The sequence below is a fragment of the Tetranychus urticae genome, chromosome 1, assembly GCF_039701765.1.
Source record: "Tetranychus urticae isolate SD_2017Ah chromosome 1, NJAU_TeUrti_SD_1.0, whole genome shotgun sequence".
In the NCBI taxonomy this organism is placed as follows: Eukaryota; Metazoa; Arthropoda; class Arachnida; order Trombidiformes; family Tetranychidae; genus Tetranychus; species Tetranychus urticae.
Window position 1 is genome coordinate 740,628 of NC_142958.1, and position 18,745 is coordinate 759,372.

Sequence of the window (18,745 nt, forward strand, 5' to 3'; positions counted from 1 at the left end):
TTCACAAGGTGGCAGGGTTTCCCTAAGAATACCAAATTGATTTCACGAGACTGTTTGTTTACAATTTATAATCGTTAATCATCGCCTTTTAATCATTCTTAATTCAGTCTTCAATTAATTTAATCATTCCCTAGCATCTTTTTGTTTATATAGACGTAATATTTTGTATTTGTTTTGATTGAATGACAGCTCAGAACTCTAATCTTCACTTATGGAAATGTTATTTTCGTTTAAGTGTTGTCAGTTAATTTAAATGGATTTAATATTACTTTCTGCTGGCTTTTTACTATTCTGGTCAACAATTCTTTTCACTCATTATATTTTAACGGTAAGTTATATTTTTTTCTTGTCTATTGTCAAGAACTAAAGGAGTTAACAAGTTCAATTTGTATTCATTTCCTTTGTAGTCATGCTTGGTTCACCCTTACATCAACTTAAGCAAAACTATTGGATTAAAAATCAAACCATTTTATCTGGGCGTCTATTTAAACAGGTTTGGTGAAGTTGGCAAAGTTTTTATGTTATTATTTTGTTTTGCTTTCAGTTGAATTCAAATGTGTATTTATTCTATTATTATTCATATTTTCAAGAATTGAATATGGATTGTCTCGATATGTGAACCGGTATGATAAATTTGTCGAAACATGGATGAATCTAGGTGTTTTTGTCTCTCTATTCCTGACTCCTGTCTCTATTTGTATATTGCTGCAGACTGTTGTAAATTTGATTTCACATGAAAAACAAAAATCAAAAAATTTTGGAACTCTTGAACCACTCGTAAGTTTCAAAGCTTTTATAAATACAGAATATAATACAGTTATTAATGTTATTTTGCTTATTATGTCTTGCAGCTGCCAGGAGTTAATTTACCTTTTAGTGAAATTTTTTATTATATTATAGCTCTCATAATTTCAAGTGTTTTCCATGAATTCGGACACTTTATTGCAGCTTTAAAGTAAGTTTTTTATTTTCTTTTGTTTTGTAGTGTTTGATTTGCTCATCTTTCACATTTTATATTATTGTTTATTTTGATAGAGAAGGCATCAAGGTAAACGGTGCTGGGATCTCATTTTTTGCATTTCTACCAATTGCATACGTTAATATAGCTGAAGATCAACTCAACAGACTAGCGATTTTATGTAAATTAAGAATATTTTGCGCTGGAGTTTGGCACAACCTGGCTCTTGGTCTTTTCACTGCGTCACTTCTTCTACTCAACCCTTTCATATTAAGTCCGTTGTATAAAACTGGGGAAGGAGTTGTAGTTCTTAGTACACAAGAGGTATTTTGATTTTGGGTTGTTAAATAAACACTTTTTAATGAATTATTTTTTACAATTACAGAATTGGGATGCCTCTGGTAGCCATGGAATTCAAACATATGACATCATTACTAATATTAACCGTCATTGTCGAGTTACCAGTAAAGAAGAATGGAAATCATGTTTCTTAAATTTACTGACGGAACCAGATGAAAGCTATTGTGTTTCCCAAAATTTTATTAATGAGGAAGAATTCAAATCTGAAGGCGAAACTTGCTGCGTTGAAAATTTGAAAAGACATTTGTGTTTCAACAATTTACATTCCGAACAACATTTATGTTTACCAGTGAGACAAATTCTAGAAAAATTTACCACTTATTGTAATGAAACAACAAAATGTTTAAATGGTTATTCCTGTATTAAACCAAAAGTCGAGACTCCTGGCTTCAAACTGATGGAATTGCAACGAAAAGATAAACCTGCATTTCTTTTTTGGGGTCATCCATACGAATTATACAATTCATTATCAGTGATCAACTATAATCCACGTTTTAATTTTCTATCTTTATTGTGGCTCCAAAGATGGGAAAATTTATTAAGGTTTGTCTTTACAAATACAATATATCTTTTTCAACTAATTAATACTTTAATTTTCTTCAAACAGGTACATCACATCATTTTCTCTGGCTCTATCTCTGCTGAACTCTATTCCTTGTTTTGTAATGGATGGAAAATACATCACAAAAAGTTCTTTGGAACTGTTGTTTAAAAGATTCTTCTCAAAATCATCTATGCATCTTGTTGAATTATCTCTATCAATTTTTGGAACAATCTTGGTTATTATTTGTGTATCTTTGGGATTTTTGAGCGTTGTAAAGAATCATGTTTAATATGTTCATATGTTTAAAACTCTTATAATTCCTAAAAATATACATCTACACACCTATTACAATCTAAATATTTATGTGCCAACCGTATTATTAATAAATTGATTCAAAATTACACTCATGTTCTACAGCTTATCTGTTTATCTGAGTTAAAAATTTGAAGAAATTTAAAAATTTAAATATCTTTTACTCTTCAACAAACAATATTTTAATAATCTTTTATTGAAATCTTAGCGTTTCTGAATAAATATGAATTATAAATATTTTAAGGAAAATCATGAAAATATCATTTTAATATACTTGATACGATGGAACGATACTTAAAGTTGAACTCTTGCAATTTGAGTTAATTTGCTGTAACCACTTTTTAATAGTGATTTACTCGGTGCACCAAGATAAGTGAAATCCTTGCCCTTAGAAGAACCTTTAAGTACACAAACGGAGAGACCACTTCTATCGTATTTCAAATTTTTCATCCCAATCCATTCTTGAGTTGTTCCATTAAATTTTTCTACTTTACTTATCGGTGTTTGACCTGTGAGAGGATAAAAAATTAAAGTTAGCATTTATATTGTGAGTATTGTATTCAATTTTTCAAATATTTACCATTATAACCACCTATAGCGTAAATATAGTTACCAAGTACACAAGCTGAAAATGTGCTCCTCTGAGATCGCATGCTAGGAGCCGAAAACCAACTTTCTTGTTCAAAATCATATCTTTCCACAGTTGGAAGTCTGAATGAAGATGTGTCATGTTATTCAAATATTTTATTCCAATTTTGTCAATACTAATGCTTATACTAATATTTCCTTACCTTTCAAATCCATTGTTACCTCCTAATGCATATAATGATCCTTGATAGGAAACCAGAGCTAAACTGGTTCGTGGTGAATTCATGGGTTGAATTAAAGTCCATCTATGAGTGGCCGGATCATACATTTCAACGGAATTTTCAATAACCTGATCATTCAATCCTCCAGCGATGAAAATCTTATTTTCATGGATGGCTGCACAAGCATCGGATCGAGCTAAGTTCATCTCATTGATTCGAGTCCATTGATTACTTGCCAGATCATATCTTTCAACTGAACGAATCCTATGTAAACCATTATGACCGCCCATGGCATACAATTGGCCATCAAGAACAGCTGTTGAAACGTAACACCGTTGCTCATACATGTTTGCCTTTTGAAACCATCTTCTTGATTCTGGATCAAAACAGTTAACCGTGTTCAATATTTCAGCTCCATTGGTTCCTCCAACAAGATAAATTACTCCTCCAATCACTTCAATGCCATGATAAGCTCTAGGAACCCTTTGACCTGTTTTACATTCAAACCATTTATTGGTTACATAATCATATGTTTCAATTAAAGACGTTGGTACGCCATCTTGCCAGCCACCAATGGCAAAAATAATGGACCCAGGAATTCTTGGTCTAATGTGCTTTGGTTCATGTCCAACTGGAAATCCGTGTCCATCCAATAATTGTTTACCAAATTCATAGCGATTATGTTTAATCATCGATGCAACCAACTTGGAAGTAAACTCATCCAAATAAATCAATGAGTCTTTTGCCAAATTATTTGTCAAAAAGGCTTGAGTTACTCGACCATGGCGAAGATAACCAAGCAATTTACCAATCAGTACTCCAGATGATTGAGATGCTCTTGTTGATTGGGGCTGTTCATTAATCCAGCGTTTTATCGCTTTCCAAACCAACTCTTCTGACTCAATATCCAATTCATCATCATCTAAAAGAATCTCTAAATGTTTCAATGAGATGGTGGAAAATTTTATTGCCGAATCTGTTAACCAGGTGAACTCTCGTTTAATCATAGACCAAGCAAGTGTTCGGATCTTATGGTTATGCTTGATTCCCAAATACAAAAGTTCAATACAATTTTCTCGATTCAAGTGGTGAACCAGAAAATTACAACAAGCTGTGATAATAGATTCCATTTCAAACTCTTCAGCTGTTGCTAGGACATCCCAAACTCTATTGTAAGGTATACTGAATACACCTTTGTAAGCGCAATCAATAAGAGCCGATAAAACGAATCCTGAAATGTTTGGTAACTTTATTCTTCTCAGAACCTGACAATGAGCACAGGATCTTTTAGGGGCTTCTTTTTGCTCCAATGATTTTTCATCGTTCAGCTGACTTTGTAAGACATTACTGAAATTGGGACCAAGCGCTGATAAAACTGTCAAATGGGCTGGAAACTCTCTATTATCGGAAGATACTAATAAAATATCACAGAATGAATAAGATTTTCTCAAATTTTGTAGGACAATAGATCTGTCGAGATATGATGCCCAATCAAAATCAGGCCTATTGCTTGTTTTCATCATCTAGTTTATTACAGAAATTAAATACAAAACGTTACATGAAAAGTGACAGACAAATTAAATTGTAACAATGTTTTCAGTTTCACTAAAATTAAGGATATTCATAAATTACATATATCCTTAATTGTTTTATGTTATATCAATTGGTTGTACATTAAATCTTGAAACCAGTTAACAATGATAAAAACCAAACTATTTAGCAAACTGAATATCATGGAATTAAGTTTACCGGAAAATAGTGAATGAGACTTTATTTCCATTATTTTTCATTGTTGGTTGTAACTTGATTTTGATTCCAAAGGAGATACTAAACCTGAGAAGCTGATTAATTTTCAGTCATTGATGATTACATTTTATGACATTATACTGAATGAATAGAATCTTGTCTTTCATATCTTTGCTATCAAGTGTCTCTAATTGAAAACTGTGCTTAATATTTTGGCAAATACTATCAAAGAGTAGCTGATTCGAGCTAAAATCAAAGTTACTTCGGTTAATAAATAGTTATAATGGTAAAAATAGTAGTTCGTCTGATCTTTTGTTGACATCCATAAGAAAAAGAAAGGGTAAACTTCTAGAAAATTTCATTGCAATACAATCAATCAAAGTTAATCTTGAATGGTTTCTTAGCGTTTCTGATTCTCCATGTTCTTAATTAAATAACAATATCAATAAAAAGTTCGAGTTAAGCAATCACAAGAGTACAAATAATAAGTACAGAATTATCTAGAATCCAAAGTGGATTGAATAGGAACTTCTTAAAGCGATTATTTTGTTTACAAATCTTAGCCTTGATAAGCAATTGGTTTTCAACGGAAAATAAATCACGTGATTAAAGGAAGACATCTCATATTACAAATCTGTTTTTATTCAAGCATATTTGACCAGTGATAATTGTTTTTGTTGCCGTTTTGCTTCTAGATAAACCATGATTGTTGCTGACAAGATTTTTTTTCAACTTATTTTATTTTTAATTGTGTTTTTATCTCTATTGTTTTCAACTGCAACTCCTGTCTATGGTCAATCCAGTTTATATGACCCAAGTAATCCTAATATATTGACTCTTGATTCAACCAATTTTACCACAACAATTGAATCACAGCCAAACGCTTTTGTTGTTCAATTTTATAAACACTGGTGTCCTTATTGTAAACGGTTTGCTCCTGCTTGGCGACATTTAGCTGAAGACATCAAAGCATGGAAGCCAGTTGTTAAATTAGCTGTAATTAATTGTGCCGATGAGGAAAATGTAGCTACCTGTCGATCAGCGGCCATCCCATTTGTTCCAACTATTCACTTTTATCCATCATATTGGAACTTTTCCTCAGGATTACTTCCCATAGTGGTTAAAAAGGGAACTGTCGATGCTTTACGTAATAATTTGACCACATTGATTGCAGCCACATCACCCAAAGATCCAGATTTAACATTAATAGAGCCACTTGAACATCGTATTTCTTTAACTAATGAATCTCTTGGTAAAAAGGTATTTCTGATTGGAGAGAAAAATGAATCTAAAGTTGGCTCAGAGGTAAGTCTTGAAATTTCAATTGTATCTTTTTTACTTTTTGTCTAATCGTTTGCTTTATTGTCATGAACTCTTAGGTTATCCTGGATCTTTATAATTTCAAAGACCAATTAACTATTAGAAGAGCTAATTGGCAGAGTCCATGGCTGGATCAATTTGAGTTGAATGAAACGCAACTTCCAATCCTGGTAACCATACCTAAGAGAGGTTTTGTTCCCATAGCTGTTCAGTAAGTAATCTTTTGTTTATAACAAATTGTATAGACTATCAAATCTTCCAAATTCACTCAAATGATTAAATCTTTGATTCTATGGCCCTCCCTTGTTATCCAGGTACAATCAATCAAAGAATACTCGAAGAGCTATCAACGATGTAATACTTAGATCAATTCAAGTGACAATTAATGCATCTTCATCTGATTTTACAACACAAGCATCTAACAATGTTAGATCTGGCAATTTCTCCTATGTAAACAACAATCAACTTTACATTGATGATCTTTATAAGTGTTTACAACAAATATTAACCAATGAAATTTTAATCTACGATACATATTCTTTGGAGAAGATTAATTCATTGAGAAATTTCACCAGGACAATTGAGCGTTACTTTCCTTTTGCTAATTCATCTGAAAGAATCTTTTTCGCACAATTATCAACTCTACTTGAATCACATGAAACCGCTTTATTGACAAACGTATCGGCTGGTGTCCCGGTTAATGATCTTGTTAAACAGATAGATGATCTTCAAAATGATTACACTCTTCCTAAACCAGATGAATGGTTAACCTGTCGTGGTTCGAGTCCAATTTATCGAGGATACACATGTTCTCTGTGGCTTCTGTGGCACACATTAACAGTCATTGAACATACAACTGTCAGTGGACCATCAACTGACCATCAAGTTGTTTTCACTATGCGTCAATTCATTACAGACTTTTTCTCTTGTGAGGAATGCCGGGCACATTTTATCAATGAAACAGCAAACATATCCAACGAAATAGATCAATCTGATCATTTTTCCTCCATCGTTTGGCTTTGGTCTATTCACAATTCAGTTAACAGAAGAATAGCTGGTGATCCAACTGAAGATCCGTATTTTCCTAAAGTACAATTTCCAGAGCCAAGTCGTTGCATGAAATGTTACCACCACGGTAAATTCAATGAGAACCAAGTTGCAAAATTCTTGATCAATCGCTACAAACCATCAAGTTGGGTTCAATATCAAAATCCTAACTCTTAATTGGAATCAAGAAAATAGATTTCTACAAATTCTTGTAGTAATTTTAATCGCTACCTTGCCTTTGGTAGGCTATTGAAACTAAATTGTATTAAACTTTAAAATGTCCTACATTCAAATTTACTTCATGTATTCTTTCGATTGACGAAATATCATTTAGATGAAATCTTTTAATTTAATAAAATTGATTGATTATTCCTGGTGCATAAAAACTTAACTGGCTGAATTGATGAAGTGAGAAAAACGATAAATTTTTTGATTTCATTTTCATCTGTAATATTTATTGCATGATGAATCAACCTTTTATTCTTTTGTTTTGGCTGTTAAATTACAATCAGTCAGATAAATGACTGATTTATATTAAAGTGAGTATATTAAAAGCTGTTTTCAGGGTTATATTGAGTTTTTAGGATTCAATAATTTTAGTTTATTCATTTTTATCAAACCAACTTGAATCGACCGCTCGGGATCATCTACAGCAGAGTCATCTAACGTTTTAAAGCTGAAAATTACGCTACGATTTATAAATTATAATTGAAAGGCCTGGTTATATGTCGATTCGTTTTTGCTAATTTAATAGCTATTATCGAAGAAATTAAATGTGACATTTTTTTCAACAAACATCATAGCCAAACTCAACATCAGCAAATATCATCTAAATCATCATGTAATGTCAACACTGATAAAGTTATCACCAACTCCTTCATCTGACTCTTCATCAGTTACGTCTTCTTATCAGGATGATATTGTTCTCTCATCTGCAGATTGGTTGGTCGAACAAAGTAACTCAGGCTCCGATGTTTTTTCCAATTCAGGTGCTGCAGATAAGCCAGATAATTTCAAACTCAATTTCAGAAAATATTATCGAAACCATTAAGGTCTCCATCATTTCATTAAATGGCCTACGTCCAAAAATTTCCTATTTATCAATAAAATGTCAGGGTGGCCGAGTGGTCTAAGGCGCTGCGTTCAGGTCGCAGTCAGGTTTACCTGGCGTGGGTTCGAATCCCACCTCTGACAAATAGGTGATATTTTTGGACATTTCACTAAACACTGTTAGGTGGTTTTCATTGATGGTTAACCGTTCGGTTTATTTTCTTGAAATACTTGGAGTATAAAAGAGTGTGAAGGTTGATATTTTGAGATTCATTTTTTTAAAGTTCATCATTAGATTCACTTCCACTTGATCCATATAATTGTTCCTCTGGATAGTATTTATTCCAAAATTTGGAGAAATGAGGGTGAAATGTTGTTGAAACCAGCCCATTAACTGATAATACTTGGTTTTTATTTCACTCTGATGATGCTATAAGTCGAGCTGCTTGATCGTTATGTCTATCAGTTTGAATTGTTAACCAATATTCAAGTTCTTTAGGACTACAAGGATTCATCTTTATCTTTATCTAACGAGGGAAGTATCCCAAGTGGTACGCTCATTTTCGATTGTTTTTTGGGTTTATATTGTAGAGGATCGAAAATTATTAGACACGTATTTTGGCTTTTATTTCGCCGGTGCGCGGTTCGTGATGTAGAGCCCTTTCAAGTTGCGACAGTCAATTCAATGTAAAGCGTATGGAAGTAGCTGTAAAATTTATTTTGATAAGCAAGAAAGCATTTTACTTATTAAAATGAATTTAGAGTTAATAATAAAGCAAATGGTAAAATCGTTTAATTGCAATGCAAATGCAAATGTTTTCATTGTTAATTTAAATAATGCGTTGGATAATGAAATAAAAATATCATTGATCTACAAAATCAATTCGCAATATTGGAAAAGCATATTTTATGTAACAGCATTAGTATTTTTCACTTATTTTTATTATTTTGTATCAAATATTAACAGTTTGAATATTAATAAAGATTATATTTATTTTAATTTAGTTGATTTTTTAATATTTGTAAATTTTGGTCCTAAAATCATTTGCTTTGTTTCACCAGACAGAGTAGATGAAATCATATGATAATATTATGAATTCAACTGAAGACTTAAAGTCTGTCATCTTCAACATAACAATGGTTTTTTATCAAGTAAGTTCAAAATAATATCTAGAGTTCATGATTTGTCAAGTTCGTGTTTTACTTAATCTTCAAAAGTTTGCATTAAATACTGTTCATGAAGTGGTTGATGGGGAAATTAAATTCATTGATAAGCAATTTAAAGATCACCCTGAGATGTACTCGCGTTATACAAAGTCAAGGTACGTTGAATGATTTTGATTAAAATGATTGGACACGAGTTAATCGTATTCATAATGAAACAGAATAAAATTGAAGCTCGAGGAAGGTCAGTGGGGTGTTTGGAAGGAAGGAGTTGGTTACACTGATGGTATGTTTGGTGCATTACAGAACTGTGTAAGTGTTTATTTGCTTTTTTGATATTCTTGATCCAAATTTTTACTATTGCTTCCATTATTAGGAAGCCAACACGTTGTTTTTTCCCGTGTCATTGGACACAAAGGATCCACCGGGTGTCTTCACTACTGCAATTGAGGAAATTACTTATCACTTGGCCAGTGTAACACAGAAACGAAATACTCTTTCTTCATTCAATTTGCTCAACAATTTAATCTCTATTGAATTGATCTGTTGGCTGTTATATTTTACTTTACTTTTCAAGATATTTTCCATTTCCAATTTCGTTCTTTTACCTAAACTGATTCATTTGAAATATAGATTGTACGACGTCATATTTGAAGCTATTCAAGCCATTCTCACAGGATATATTCATGGTTCTTCAAAAAAAGTTTTTTTATTAGCTTTTGCTTGTTTATTAACAGCTCTATTTAGTACCATCATTAATGCATCTTTCAACACTAGTGCCATTGTCAAATCAACCAAGGAACAAGTGAAAAGCTTATCGGATATCATAAAGATGAATAAAGATCCATGGTTTTTCGATGGCATTTCCCAATATGAACTTTTTGTGTCTGGAGTTACACCTGAGTTTAGACAAGTATATGAATATGCAGTGAAAAGGGGCTTAGAAACGCCAAAAGAACTGGGTACTAACACAGTAATTCAATTGAGTCGTGACTGGTGCTTAAACGCGGTGACTTTAGCAACACTGAATTCATGAAAATTTATCTTGAATATCTCTGCTCCAGTGCATTAGGATCACCTCAAAGCGTTTTTGTCTCGAATCCTTATCACAAAGCAGTTAAGATGAGTTTAATCAATCCATGCACTGATGGTACCTTAGCTGAAGAGATGATTAGACGGGATAAATCATTGTGCGTATTTACAATGAATTGAGATTGAAAGCGGTCAAACTCAAAATGAAATAACCCAACGTCGAAGGGAAAAAGTACAAGTGCACTTGCTTTGAAGCATCTGAATTGATCGCTTTCAATCTTAATCAGTTTCACGCTTTCTAATAACATGTTAATATCATTCATTTTATTGCAGTTACTCTGTGCTTCTAGAAACTGGAATAAACCTTCAACGAATCAAAATAATAAGAGATTATGCGATTAAAGTCACTCTCGCGCTTTTGGGCTTGAATACCAGAAGTCAAACAGACGATTCCGATCTTTATTTATTTTCTGCATCACCACTCAAACTTTCCAATTTTAAAGACTTATTTATACTTCAATTTTTCGCTGCAATCATAGCTTTATTTATTGAATTTGGGAACCATATTTACCATCGCTATGTAAAACAAATTTAAATTGAATTAAATGCTTTGTCTATTCATTTCATAAATACTTTGTTCAATATCGCAATCAAACCGAGCCTAAATTCTTAGAACTACATATTCGAATACATATGTACAAGACTCCTTAAATTAGTTTAAACTTGATTTATTATATATCTGTTTAATTAAGTCAGTCAGTCTCGAATCAACTGAAAATTCCAAGTTATTTTGGTTTACAAAATTGAATCGAAGTCACTGTAATCTAAATACTTAATTCCACTACATAAAACGATCAAGTTCCAAAGACTGTTAGGATTGTAACTAAAAAGACACAATTAACAAGTTGACACAAATTGACAAAAATGAGACGAAAATACGTAAAAAATTAATTTTATTCAAATTTGGACTCTGTTGGTTTGCAGGGACATAAAGACTGTGTCCATTAATACGATTTAAAAAGGTCTCTGATCAACGGTATTCGGTGAAATCGAGGTCAAAGTTAAAACTTCGATCGCCTTTAGCACAGTTATGCAAGTCGACTTCTTCAAAAGAATCATTTTCCTTATGTGTATCTTAATGGCGAATCAGAAAACGCACTTGCCTACATGATATAGAGTTTTGGGTTCTTATAAAACAGATAAGTTCGATTTTCATTTAAATTGGTCGTTTTCTGTGACCGTAAGTCTTAGAGAGTTGAAACTTATTATCGATCCACAGAAATTGTTGGTACATATCATGGATCAATTACTTTTAAAGATTTAAAAACAGTTGGCTTGGTTTTGGCAATTGAACTTACAAAATAAGTTCGTTTTCTGGTTGATCATTAAAATTCACATCATTTAAAATGAGTTTCATGAAAAAATCTACTTCTATAACTGTACAAAAGGCGATCGAAGTTCTAACTTTGACCTCAATTTTCTAGAAAACTGTCCATCGGACGAATTATTTAATAGTACCAATGGACTCAGCTTGTATTTCCGCAAGTCTCAACTCTTTGATCAAATGTTCCAGCCTTTTGTAGTACTCTTTATATTTCATTTGTAAGTTTAACCAGAAAATTGGTTTATTTATCCAGATATGCATTAATATGAGTTTCTTTTGTTGAATAAGTTGTTTCTTGTACATTTTAAACCCCAAAATCATAACCCAAATGCGCTAATGTAAAGTTAACTTATTGCATTGAATTATTAATTAGTAAAGTGTTAAATTGGTGAAAGAATGGTCTCTGTAGGCGCCACCATTTTCGAAATATTGACGCTGAAAGTTTTACAGTGAAATCGCATTGAATTCATATTGTTTTGAGAAAGAAAACCTTTGCTTTAAGAATGAAAAAGATAAGCTATTTAGAGGTGCGATTATACTAATCTGACCCAAGATTGAAATAAAAGAGCTCAAGTTTGAAAAAGTGTAGATTTAGAATGAAATTTTAATTTTCAATGGAAACTTTTTGCAGGCTGATTGAAACGTATTTCAACATGTTTCTCCAATAATTTTCACAATCTTCAGCAGAAATGACTTGAGATGCGTTTTCGATTGCATTGAAAACTTCATCAGCAGTAGATGGAGATAACCTTTTTACATAAAATTTGAATTGATTAAAAAGGTTCTCAATTGGATTAAGGAATGGCGAATACGGTGGAAGAAAAATAAGCTCATGATTTTTTGCCGAAATCATTTCTTCTATCTGATTATTATGATGGAATGGAACATTATCCATGATTAGATAGTGTTTTTTAACAGATCCATTTGGCAGAAATTCCAAAAATTGTTTGATGAAATCGATGAAATCGATTGCATTATATGATTTTTCCTGAGCTTGATAAAATTCAATTCCAGTTCGAGACATTGCACAACAAACTGAATAATTCTTTCCTCTTATTGCTCGAACCGTAAGATTGGCTCTTTTACCAATTTCCGAACGTCCATAATTTGAGCGACAATGAAGAGCAATTCCAGTTTCATCAATAAATATAGTTGAACTTTGGTCAACTTGTTCCATAAATTTCTTTGCATAATTGAATCTGGTCTCAATTGTTGATGCACAGTTTCTCCTGATTGGAACTGGAGAAATTTTTTTGACAGAGAAATGTAATTTATCCAAATAGCTGAATACTGTAGTTGCGCTAACTTTTATTTGAAATTTTTCTTCAACTCGATTAGCTAAGTCTTCCAAAGTAAGCTGACAATTTTCATCCAACCAACTTTTCATCTCAGTTTTTTGAAGCTCTGTAAGCTTAGATTTTCGATGTCCTCGTTTTCGTTTGATATTTCCAAATTTTTTATATGTTTGAACAACACTACTCACTGTAGCCGACTTGATGTCCAACATTTCACTGATGAACTTGATTCTTTTTCCTTCTTCATACAACTTGATAATCAAATTTTTTTCAGAATCTGAAACTCGTCGATATTTCACTGGCTAAATTTCACTTGAAGTATTCATTTTAAAAGAAGGTTGAAAAACTATTCAAATTCACTTCAACTAAGGTCAAAATAGACTAACTCATTCCTAAATTCAACTTTCCTTTTATTCCGAATGTTGAATTCATTCCGAAAGCAGATTAGGCTAAGCTCAATCGCTAAACAGCTTAACTTTTTCATTCTTAAAGCAAAGGTTTTCTTCCTTGAAACAATATGAATTCAATGCGATTTCACTGTAAAACTTTCAGCGTCAATATTTCGAAAATGGTGGCGCCTACAGAGACCATTCTTTCACCAATTTAACACTTTACTAATTAATAATTCAATGCAATAAGTTAACTTTACATTAGCGCATTTGGGTTATGATTTTGGGGTTTAAAATGTACAAGAAACAACTTATTCAACAAAAGAAACTCATATTAATGCATATCTGGATAAATAAACCAATTTTCTGGTTAAACTTACAAATGAAATATAAAGAGTACTACAAAAGGCTGGAACATTTGATCAAAGAGTTGAGACTTGCGGAAATACAAGCTGAGTCCATTGGTACTATTAAATAATTCGTCCGATGGACAGTTTTCTAGAAAATTGAGGTCAAAGTTAGAACTTCGATCGCCTTTTGTACAGTTATAGAAGTAGATTTTTTCATGAAACTCATTTTAAATGATGTGAATTTTAATGATCAACCAGAAAACGAACTTATTTTGAGAAATAAATTTCCCGATTTCCTATAAATCAGATCATTTCGATTTTCGATTAAACTTGTCGCATTCTGTGACTGAAAAATTATGAACGTTGAAACTTAGTATTTGTCAACAAAAATTGATGCTACACATCAAGAATTAACAACTTTTATCGATTTCTCTACAGTTCTCTTGATATTGGCAATTGGCCTCAAAACTTTGACGCTTAATATTTCGGAATTGACAGCACCTACAGTCATCAGTCTCAGCTAAACATTAGATTTCATTACGGGCTATAATGTGTATAAACAACCGAGTACCCAAGATCCTACAAAAAAAGTTATAGCATTGCATAAATTATGTTGTCAGATTAAAGACTTTATTTATGCAGCTAAACACAAATCTTAAACGTAAGAAATATTTTCATCATTGAATAAATCAGCACGCATTTAATTCGGTATTCTGTCATATTGTGTTATAGTCCAGAATGAAATCTAATGTTGTCTGAAAGAAAAATGACTGTAGGTGCTTTCGATTCCGAAATATTTAGCGTCAAAGTTTTAAGGCCAATGGCCAAAATCAAGAGAACTGTAGAGAAATCGAGAAAAGTTTTTAATCGTTGATGTGTAACATCAATTTTTGTTGACAAATACTAAGTTTCAAATTTCATAATTTTTCAGTCACAGAATGCGACAAGTTTAATCGAAAATCGAAATGATCTGATTTATAGAAAATTGAAAAATTTATTTCTCAAAATAAGTTCATTTTCTGGTTGATCATTGAAATTCACATCATTAAAAATGAGTTTCATGAAAAAATCTACTTCTATAACTGTACAAAAGACGATCGAAGTTCTAACTTTGACCTCAATTTTCTAGAAAACTATCGTTCGGATGAACTTTTTAATAGTACCAATGGACTCAGCTTGTATTTCCCTACAAACCTCGCTAAGTCTCAACTCTTTGATCAAATGTTCCAGCCTTTTGTAGTACTCTTTATATTTCATTTGTAAGTTTAACCAGAAAATTGGTTTATTTATCCAGATATGCATTAATATGAGTTTCTTTTGTTGAATAAGTTGTTTCTTGTACATTTTAAACCCAATAATCATAACCCAAATGCGCTAATGTAAAGTTAACTAATTTCATTGAATTATTAATCAGTAAATAATTAAATTGGTAAGAGAATGATGGTTGTAGATGATGCCATTCTCGAAATATTGACGCTGAAAGTTTTAAGTTCAATGGCCAAAACCAAGCCAACTGTTTTTAAATTGTTAAAAGTAATTGACCCATGATATGTACCAACAATTTCTGTGGATCGATAATAAGTTTCAACTCTCTCAAGACTTACGGTCACAGAAAACGATCAGTTCAAATGAAAATCCAACTTATCTGTTAGATACAAGTAAGTACCCAAAACTCTATATCATGTAAGCAAGAGCGTTTTCTGATTTGCCTTTAAATACAAATAAGGAAAATGATTCTCACGAAAAAGTCTGCTTCCATAATTGTGCAAAAGGCGATCGAAGTTATAACTTTGACCTCGATTTTACCGAAAACTGTCGATCAGAGAACTTTTTAAATCGCATTAATGGACTCAGTTTTAACCTAACCAAACCAACAGAGTCTAAATTTGATAAAAATATAATTTTTTACCCATTTTCGTCTCATTTTTGTCAATTTGTGTCAACTTTGTGCATAAATGTGTTAATTGTGTCTTTTTAGTAGCAACAGTCTTTGGAACTTGGTCGTTTTATTTTGTGGAATTGAGTATTTAGATGTCAGCGACTTTGATTCAATTTTATAAACCAAAATAACTTGGAATTTTCAGTTTATTCGAGACTGACTAACTTAATTGTACAGATATAAATCAGGTTTAAACTAATTTAAGCAGTCTTGTATTTGAATATGTAGTTCTAAGGATTTAGACTCGGTTTGATTGCGATACTGAACAAAGTATTTATTAAATGAATAAACAAAGGATTTAATTCAATTTAAATTTGTTTTACATAGCGGTAATAAATTTGGTTCCCAAATTCGATAAATAAAGCCATGACTGCAGCGAAAAATTGAATTATAAATAAGTCTTCAAAATTGGAAAGATTGAGTGGAGATGCAGACAATGACTAAAGATTGGAATCGTCTGTTTGACTTCTGGTTTCCAAACCCAAAAGCGAGAGAGTGGATTTAATCGTATAACTTCTACTTAGTTCCATTCTTCGAAGGTTGATTCCAGTTTCTAGAAGCACAGAGTAACTGCAATAAAACAAATGATATCAACATATTATTATTATATTATAGAGAGCGATTGAAGTGATTACGATTGAAAGCGATCAAAATCGTGACATGGATACTTTTCACTGTGATTCGGATGGTTCAAGTGGCAAGTGAAATATATCTTGTACTTTTTCACTTCGACGTTGAATCATTTAATTTTGAGTTTGACCGCTTTCAATCTCAATTCATTGTAAATACGCACAAAGATTTATCCCGTCTAATCATCTCTTCAGCAACGGGACCATCAGTGCATGGATTGATTAAACTCATCTTAACTGCTTTGTGATAAGGGTTCGAGACAAAAACGCATTGAGGCGATCCTAACTTAATGGAACAAATATATTCAAGATAAATTTCCATGAATTCAGTGGCTTGTAATGTTGCTAAAGCCACAGCATTCAAGCAGTCACGACTCAATTGAATTCCTGAGTTTTTACCCAGTTCTTTTGGCGTTTCTAATCCTTTTTTCACTGCATATTCATATACTTGTCTAAACTCAGGTGTAACTCCAGCCTCAAAAAGTTCATATTGGGAAATGCCATCAAAAAACCATGGATTTTTATTCATCTTTATGATATCCGATAAGCTTTTCACTTGTTCCTTGGTTGACCTGACAATGGCACTGGTGTTAAAAGATGAATTTACAATGGCACCAAATAGAGCTGTTAATAAACAAGCAAAAGCCAATAAAAAAACTGTTTTTGATGAACCATGAATATGTCCTGTAAGAATGGCCTTAACAGCTTCAAAGACGACACCGTATAATCTGTATTTCAAATGGATTAATTTAGGTAAATGAACAAAATTGGAAATGGAAAATATCTTGAAAAGTAAAGTAAAATATAACAGCCAACAGAACAATTCAATAGAGATTAAATTGTTGAGCAAATTGAATGAAGAAAGAGTATGTTTCTGAGTTACACTGGCCAAGTGGTAAGTGTTTTCCTCTACTGCAGTAGTGAAGACACCCGGTGGATCCTTTGTGTACAATGAAACAGGGAAAAGCAATGTGTTGGCTTCCTAATAATGGAAGCAATAGTAAACATTTAGATCAAGAAGATGAAAAAATCAAATTTCCACTTACACAGTTCTGTAATGTACCAAGCATACCATTAGTGTAACCAACTCCTTCCTTCCAAACACCGAACCGACCTTCCTCGAGCTTCAATTTTATTCTGTTTCATTATAAATTCGATTAACCCGTGTCCAATCATCAATTATCAAATTTTATGATCAATAAAATCATTCAACATACCTTGACTTTGTATGACGCGAGTACATCTCAGGGAGATCTTTGAATTGCTTACCAATGAATCTAATCTCACCATCAACCACTTCATGAACAGTATTAAATGTAAACTTTTGAAGATTAAGTACGTTACAAAATTGACAAACCATGAACTCCAGATATTATTTTGAACTTACTTGATAAAAGACCATTGTTATATTGAAGATGACAGACTTTAAATCTTCAGTTGAATTCATGATATGCTTTCGCCTACTCTGCCTGGTGAAACAAAACAAATGATTTTAGGACTAAAATTTACAAATATTACAAATCAGTTAAATTAAAATAAATTCAATCTTTATTAATATTAAAACTGTTAATATTTGATACAAAGTAATAGAAATAAGTGAAAAATACTAATGTTGTTACATAAAATATGCTTTTCCAATATTGCGAATTGATTTTGTAGATCAATGATAATTTTATTTCACTATCCAACGCATTATTTAAATTATCAATGAAAACATTTGCATTTGTATTGCAATTAAACGATTTTACCATTTGCTTTATTATATACATCGAGATAGACTCTAGAATGGACTATAATAAATCGAAGTATAAGATCATCAGAGATCATACGAGAAAAGGTATAGCATTGTATTATTATGTTATCAGATTATTGCTTTACTATTTGTACAAAAGTAAACGTTTATTCATCTTCGTTCTCGAGATTCGTTGTTCAAGTTTTAAGACCAATGGTCAAATCGAGAGAACCGTCGATAAATTGCATTGCTGTCACTGAAATTAATTTTCAGTTTTTAACTATTCTAACTTATTCACTTATATATTTTGAATAATATTTTGCACCAAGCTATCAAAACTTAAATGCTGGGAAGTCAATTCTTTTTATCTTGATAAACTTGAACATGACTCCGTGCACCTTTTAAGGATGTTCATTTGATTTTTTATAAGCTGGTTAAGTAAAAAGAGTAAAAAAATAACAATTAAAAATAAAATTGATAAAGAGATGGAAACGATAAATTTATCAATTTAACTTTCATTTGTAATATTTATGCTATGATGAATCAACCTTTTATTTTTTGTGTTGGTTGTTAAATTACAATCACTCATATAATTGACTGATTTGAAGTATATTTAAGTTGATTTCAGGGTTATATTGAGTTTTTAGGATTCAATAATTTTCACTTTTTTCATTTTTATCAAACC

At 31.8% G+C, this 18,745-nt stretch overlaps 5 protein-coding genes and 1 non-coding gene across 9 annotated transcripts; 3 read left to right on the plus strand and 3 right to left on the minus strand.

The window, feature by feature from the left end:
- Positions 1-48: 48 nt before the first annotated feature.
- On the plus strand, positions 49-2,265 carry S2P (membrane-bound transcription factor site-2 protease). Its single transcript, XM_015937941.2, has 7 exons — positions 49-328; positions 408-493; positions 591-777; positions 852-955; positions 1,036-1,282; positions 1,344-1,861; positions 1,926-2,265. Exons 1-7 carry the CDS (start codon positions 254-256, stop codon positions 2,149-2,151), a joined length of 1,443 nt encoding a protein of 480 aa, XP_015793427.1. The 5' UTR covers positions 49-253; the 3' UTR covers positions 2,152-2,265.
- A 67-nt stretch (positions 2,266-2,332) lies between these two features.
- LOC107369973 (kelch-like protein 10) lies at positions 2,333-5,016 on the minus strand. The gene is made up of 3 exons (XM_015937942.3): positions 2,966-5,016; positions 2,755-2,885; positions 2,333-2,683 (listed from the first exon to the last, which is right to left on the minus strand). The coding sequence occupies exons 1-3, from the start codon at positions 4,504-4,506 to the stop codon at positions 2,469-2,471; spliced, it is 1,887 nt and encodes a 628-aa protein (XP_015793428.1). The 5' UTR covers positions 4,507-5,016; the 3' UTR covers positions 2,333-2,468.
- A 368-nt stretch (positions 5,017-5,384) lies between these two features.
- LOC107370027 (sulfhydryl oxidase 1) lies at positions 5,385-7,482 on the plus strand. The gene is made up of 3 exons (XM_015938003.3): positions 5,385-6,034; positions 6,109-6,260; positions 6,364-7,482. The coding sequence occupies exons 1-3, from the start codon at positions 5,432-5,434 to the stop codon at positions 7,271-7,273; spliced, it is 1,665 nt and encodes a 554-aa protein (XP_015793489.2). The 5' UTR covers positions 5,385-5,431; the 3' UTR covers positions 7,274-7,482.
- A 724-nt stretch (positions 7,483-8,206) lies between these two features.
- On the plus strand, positions 8,207-8,290 carry TRNAL-CAG (transfer RNA leucine (anticodon CAG)). The gene has a single exon. It is a non-coding gene; the product is annotated as a tRNA-Leu (tRNA).
- A 4,040-nt stretch (positions 8,291-12,330) lies between these two features.
- On the minus strand, positions 12,331-13,233 carry LOC149094311 (uncharacterized). The gene has a single exon (XM_089266135.1). The coding sequence runs from the start codon at positions 13,231-13,233 to the stop codon at positions 12,331-12,333; it is 903 nt and encodes a 300-aa protein (XP_089122261.1).
- A 2,723-nt stretch (positions 13,234-15,956) lies between these two features.
- Positions 15,957-17,609, minus strand: LOC107369933 (uncharacterized). Of its 4 annotated transcripts, none has more exons than XM_089266405.1 (4): positions 17,546-17,609; positions 17,375-17,465; positions 16,493-17,268; positions 15,957-16,269 (listed from the first exon to the last, which is right to left on the minus strand). In XM_089266405.1, the coding sequence occupies exons 1-4, from the start codon at positions 17,569-17,571 to the stop codon at positions 16,140-16,142; spliced, it is 1,023 nt and encodes a 340-aa protein (XP_089122531.1). In that variant the 5' UTR covers positions 17,572-17,609; the 3' UTR covers positions 15,957-16,139. The 4 variants fall into 4 exon arrangements, with proteins under 4 accessions (XP_089122531.1, XP_015793387.2, XP_089122530.1 ...); XM_015937901.2 differs by having other exon boundaries at positions 15,958-16,269; positions 16,493-17,310; XM_089266404.1 differs by having other exon boundaries at positions 15,963-16,269; positions 16,493-17,056; positions 17,546-17,601.
- Between the last annotated feature and the right edge of the window lie 1,136 nt (positions 17,610-18,745).

Bases quoted from the DNA above. Each gene is read 5' to 3' on its own strand.
- LOC107370027 (XM_015938003.3), top strand. From the start codon at position 5,432: ATGATTGTTGCTGACAAGATTTTTTTTCAACTTATTTTATTTTTAATT. The intron at 6,035-6,108 runs GTAAGTCTTGAA...ATGAACTCTTAG, and splicing joins AATCTAAAGTTGGCTCAGAG to GTTATCCTGGATCTTTATAA. The intron at 6,261-6,363 runs GTAAGTAATCTT...CTTGTTATCCAG, and splicing joins TTTGTTCCCATAGCTGTTCA to GTACAATCAATCAAAGAATA.
- LOC107369973 (XM_015937942.3), bottom strand. From the start codon at position 4,506: ATGATGAAAACAAGCAATAGGCCTGATTTTGATTGGGCATCATATCTC. The intron at 2,886-2,965 runs GTAAGGAAATAT...ATCTTCATTCAG, and splicing joins GGTAACAATGGATTTGAAAG to ACTTCCAACTGTGGAAAGAT. The intron at 2,684-2,754 runs GTAAATATTTGA...ATCCTCTCACAG, and splicing joins CGCTATAGGTGGTTATAATG to GTCAAACACCGATAAGTAAA.
- S2P (XM_015937941.2), top strand. From the start codon at position 254: ATGGATTTAATATTACTTTCTGCTGGCTTTTTACTATTCTGGTCAACA. The intron at 956-1,035 runs GTAAGTTTTTTA...TTATTTTGATAG, and splicing joins CACTTTATTGCAGCTTTAAA to AGAAGGCATCAAGGTAAACG. The intron at 1,862-1,925 runs GTTTGTCTTTAC...TTCTTCAAACAG, and splicing joins AGATGGGAAAATTTATTAAG to GTACATCACATCATTTTCTC.
- LOC149094311 (XM_089266135.1), bottom strand. From the start codon at position 13,233: ATGTTGGACATCAAGTCGGCTACAGTGAGTAGTGTTGTTCAAACATAT.
- LOC107369933 (XM_015937901.2), bottom strand. From the start codon at position 17,571: ATGTACTCGCGTCATACAAAGTCAAG. The intron at 17,466-17,545 runs GTATGTTGAATG...ATAATGAAACAG, and splicing joins TCGCGTCATACAAAGTCAAG to AATAAAATTGAAGCTCGAGG. The intron at 17,311-17,374 runs GTAAGTGGAAAT...TTCCATTATTAG, and splicing joins TTGGTACATTACAGAACTGT to GAAGCCAACACATTGCTTTT.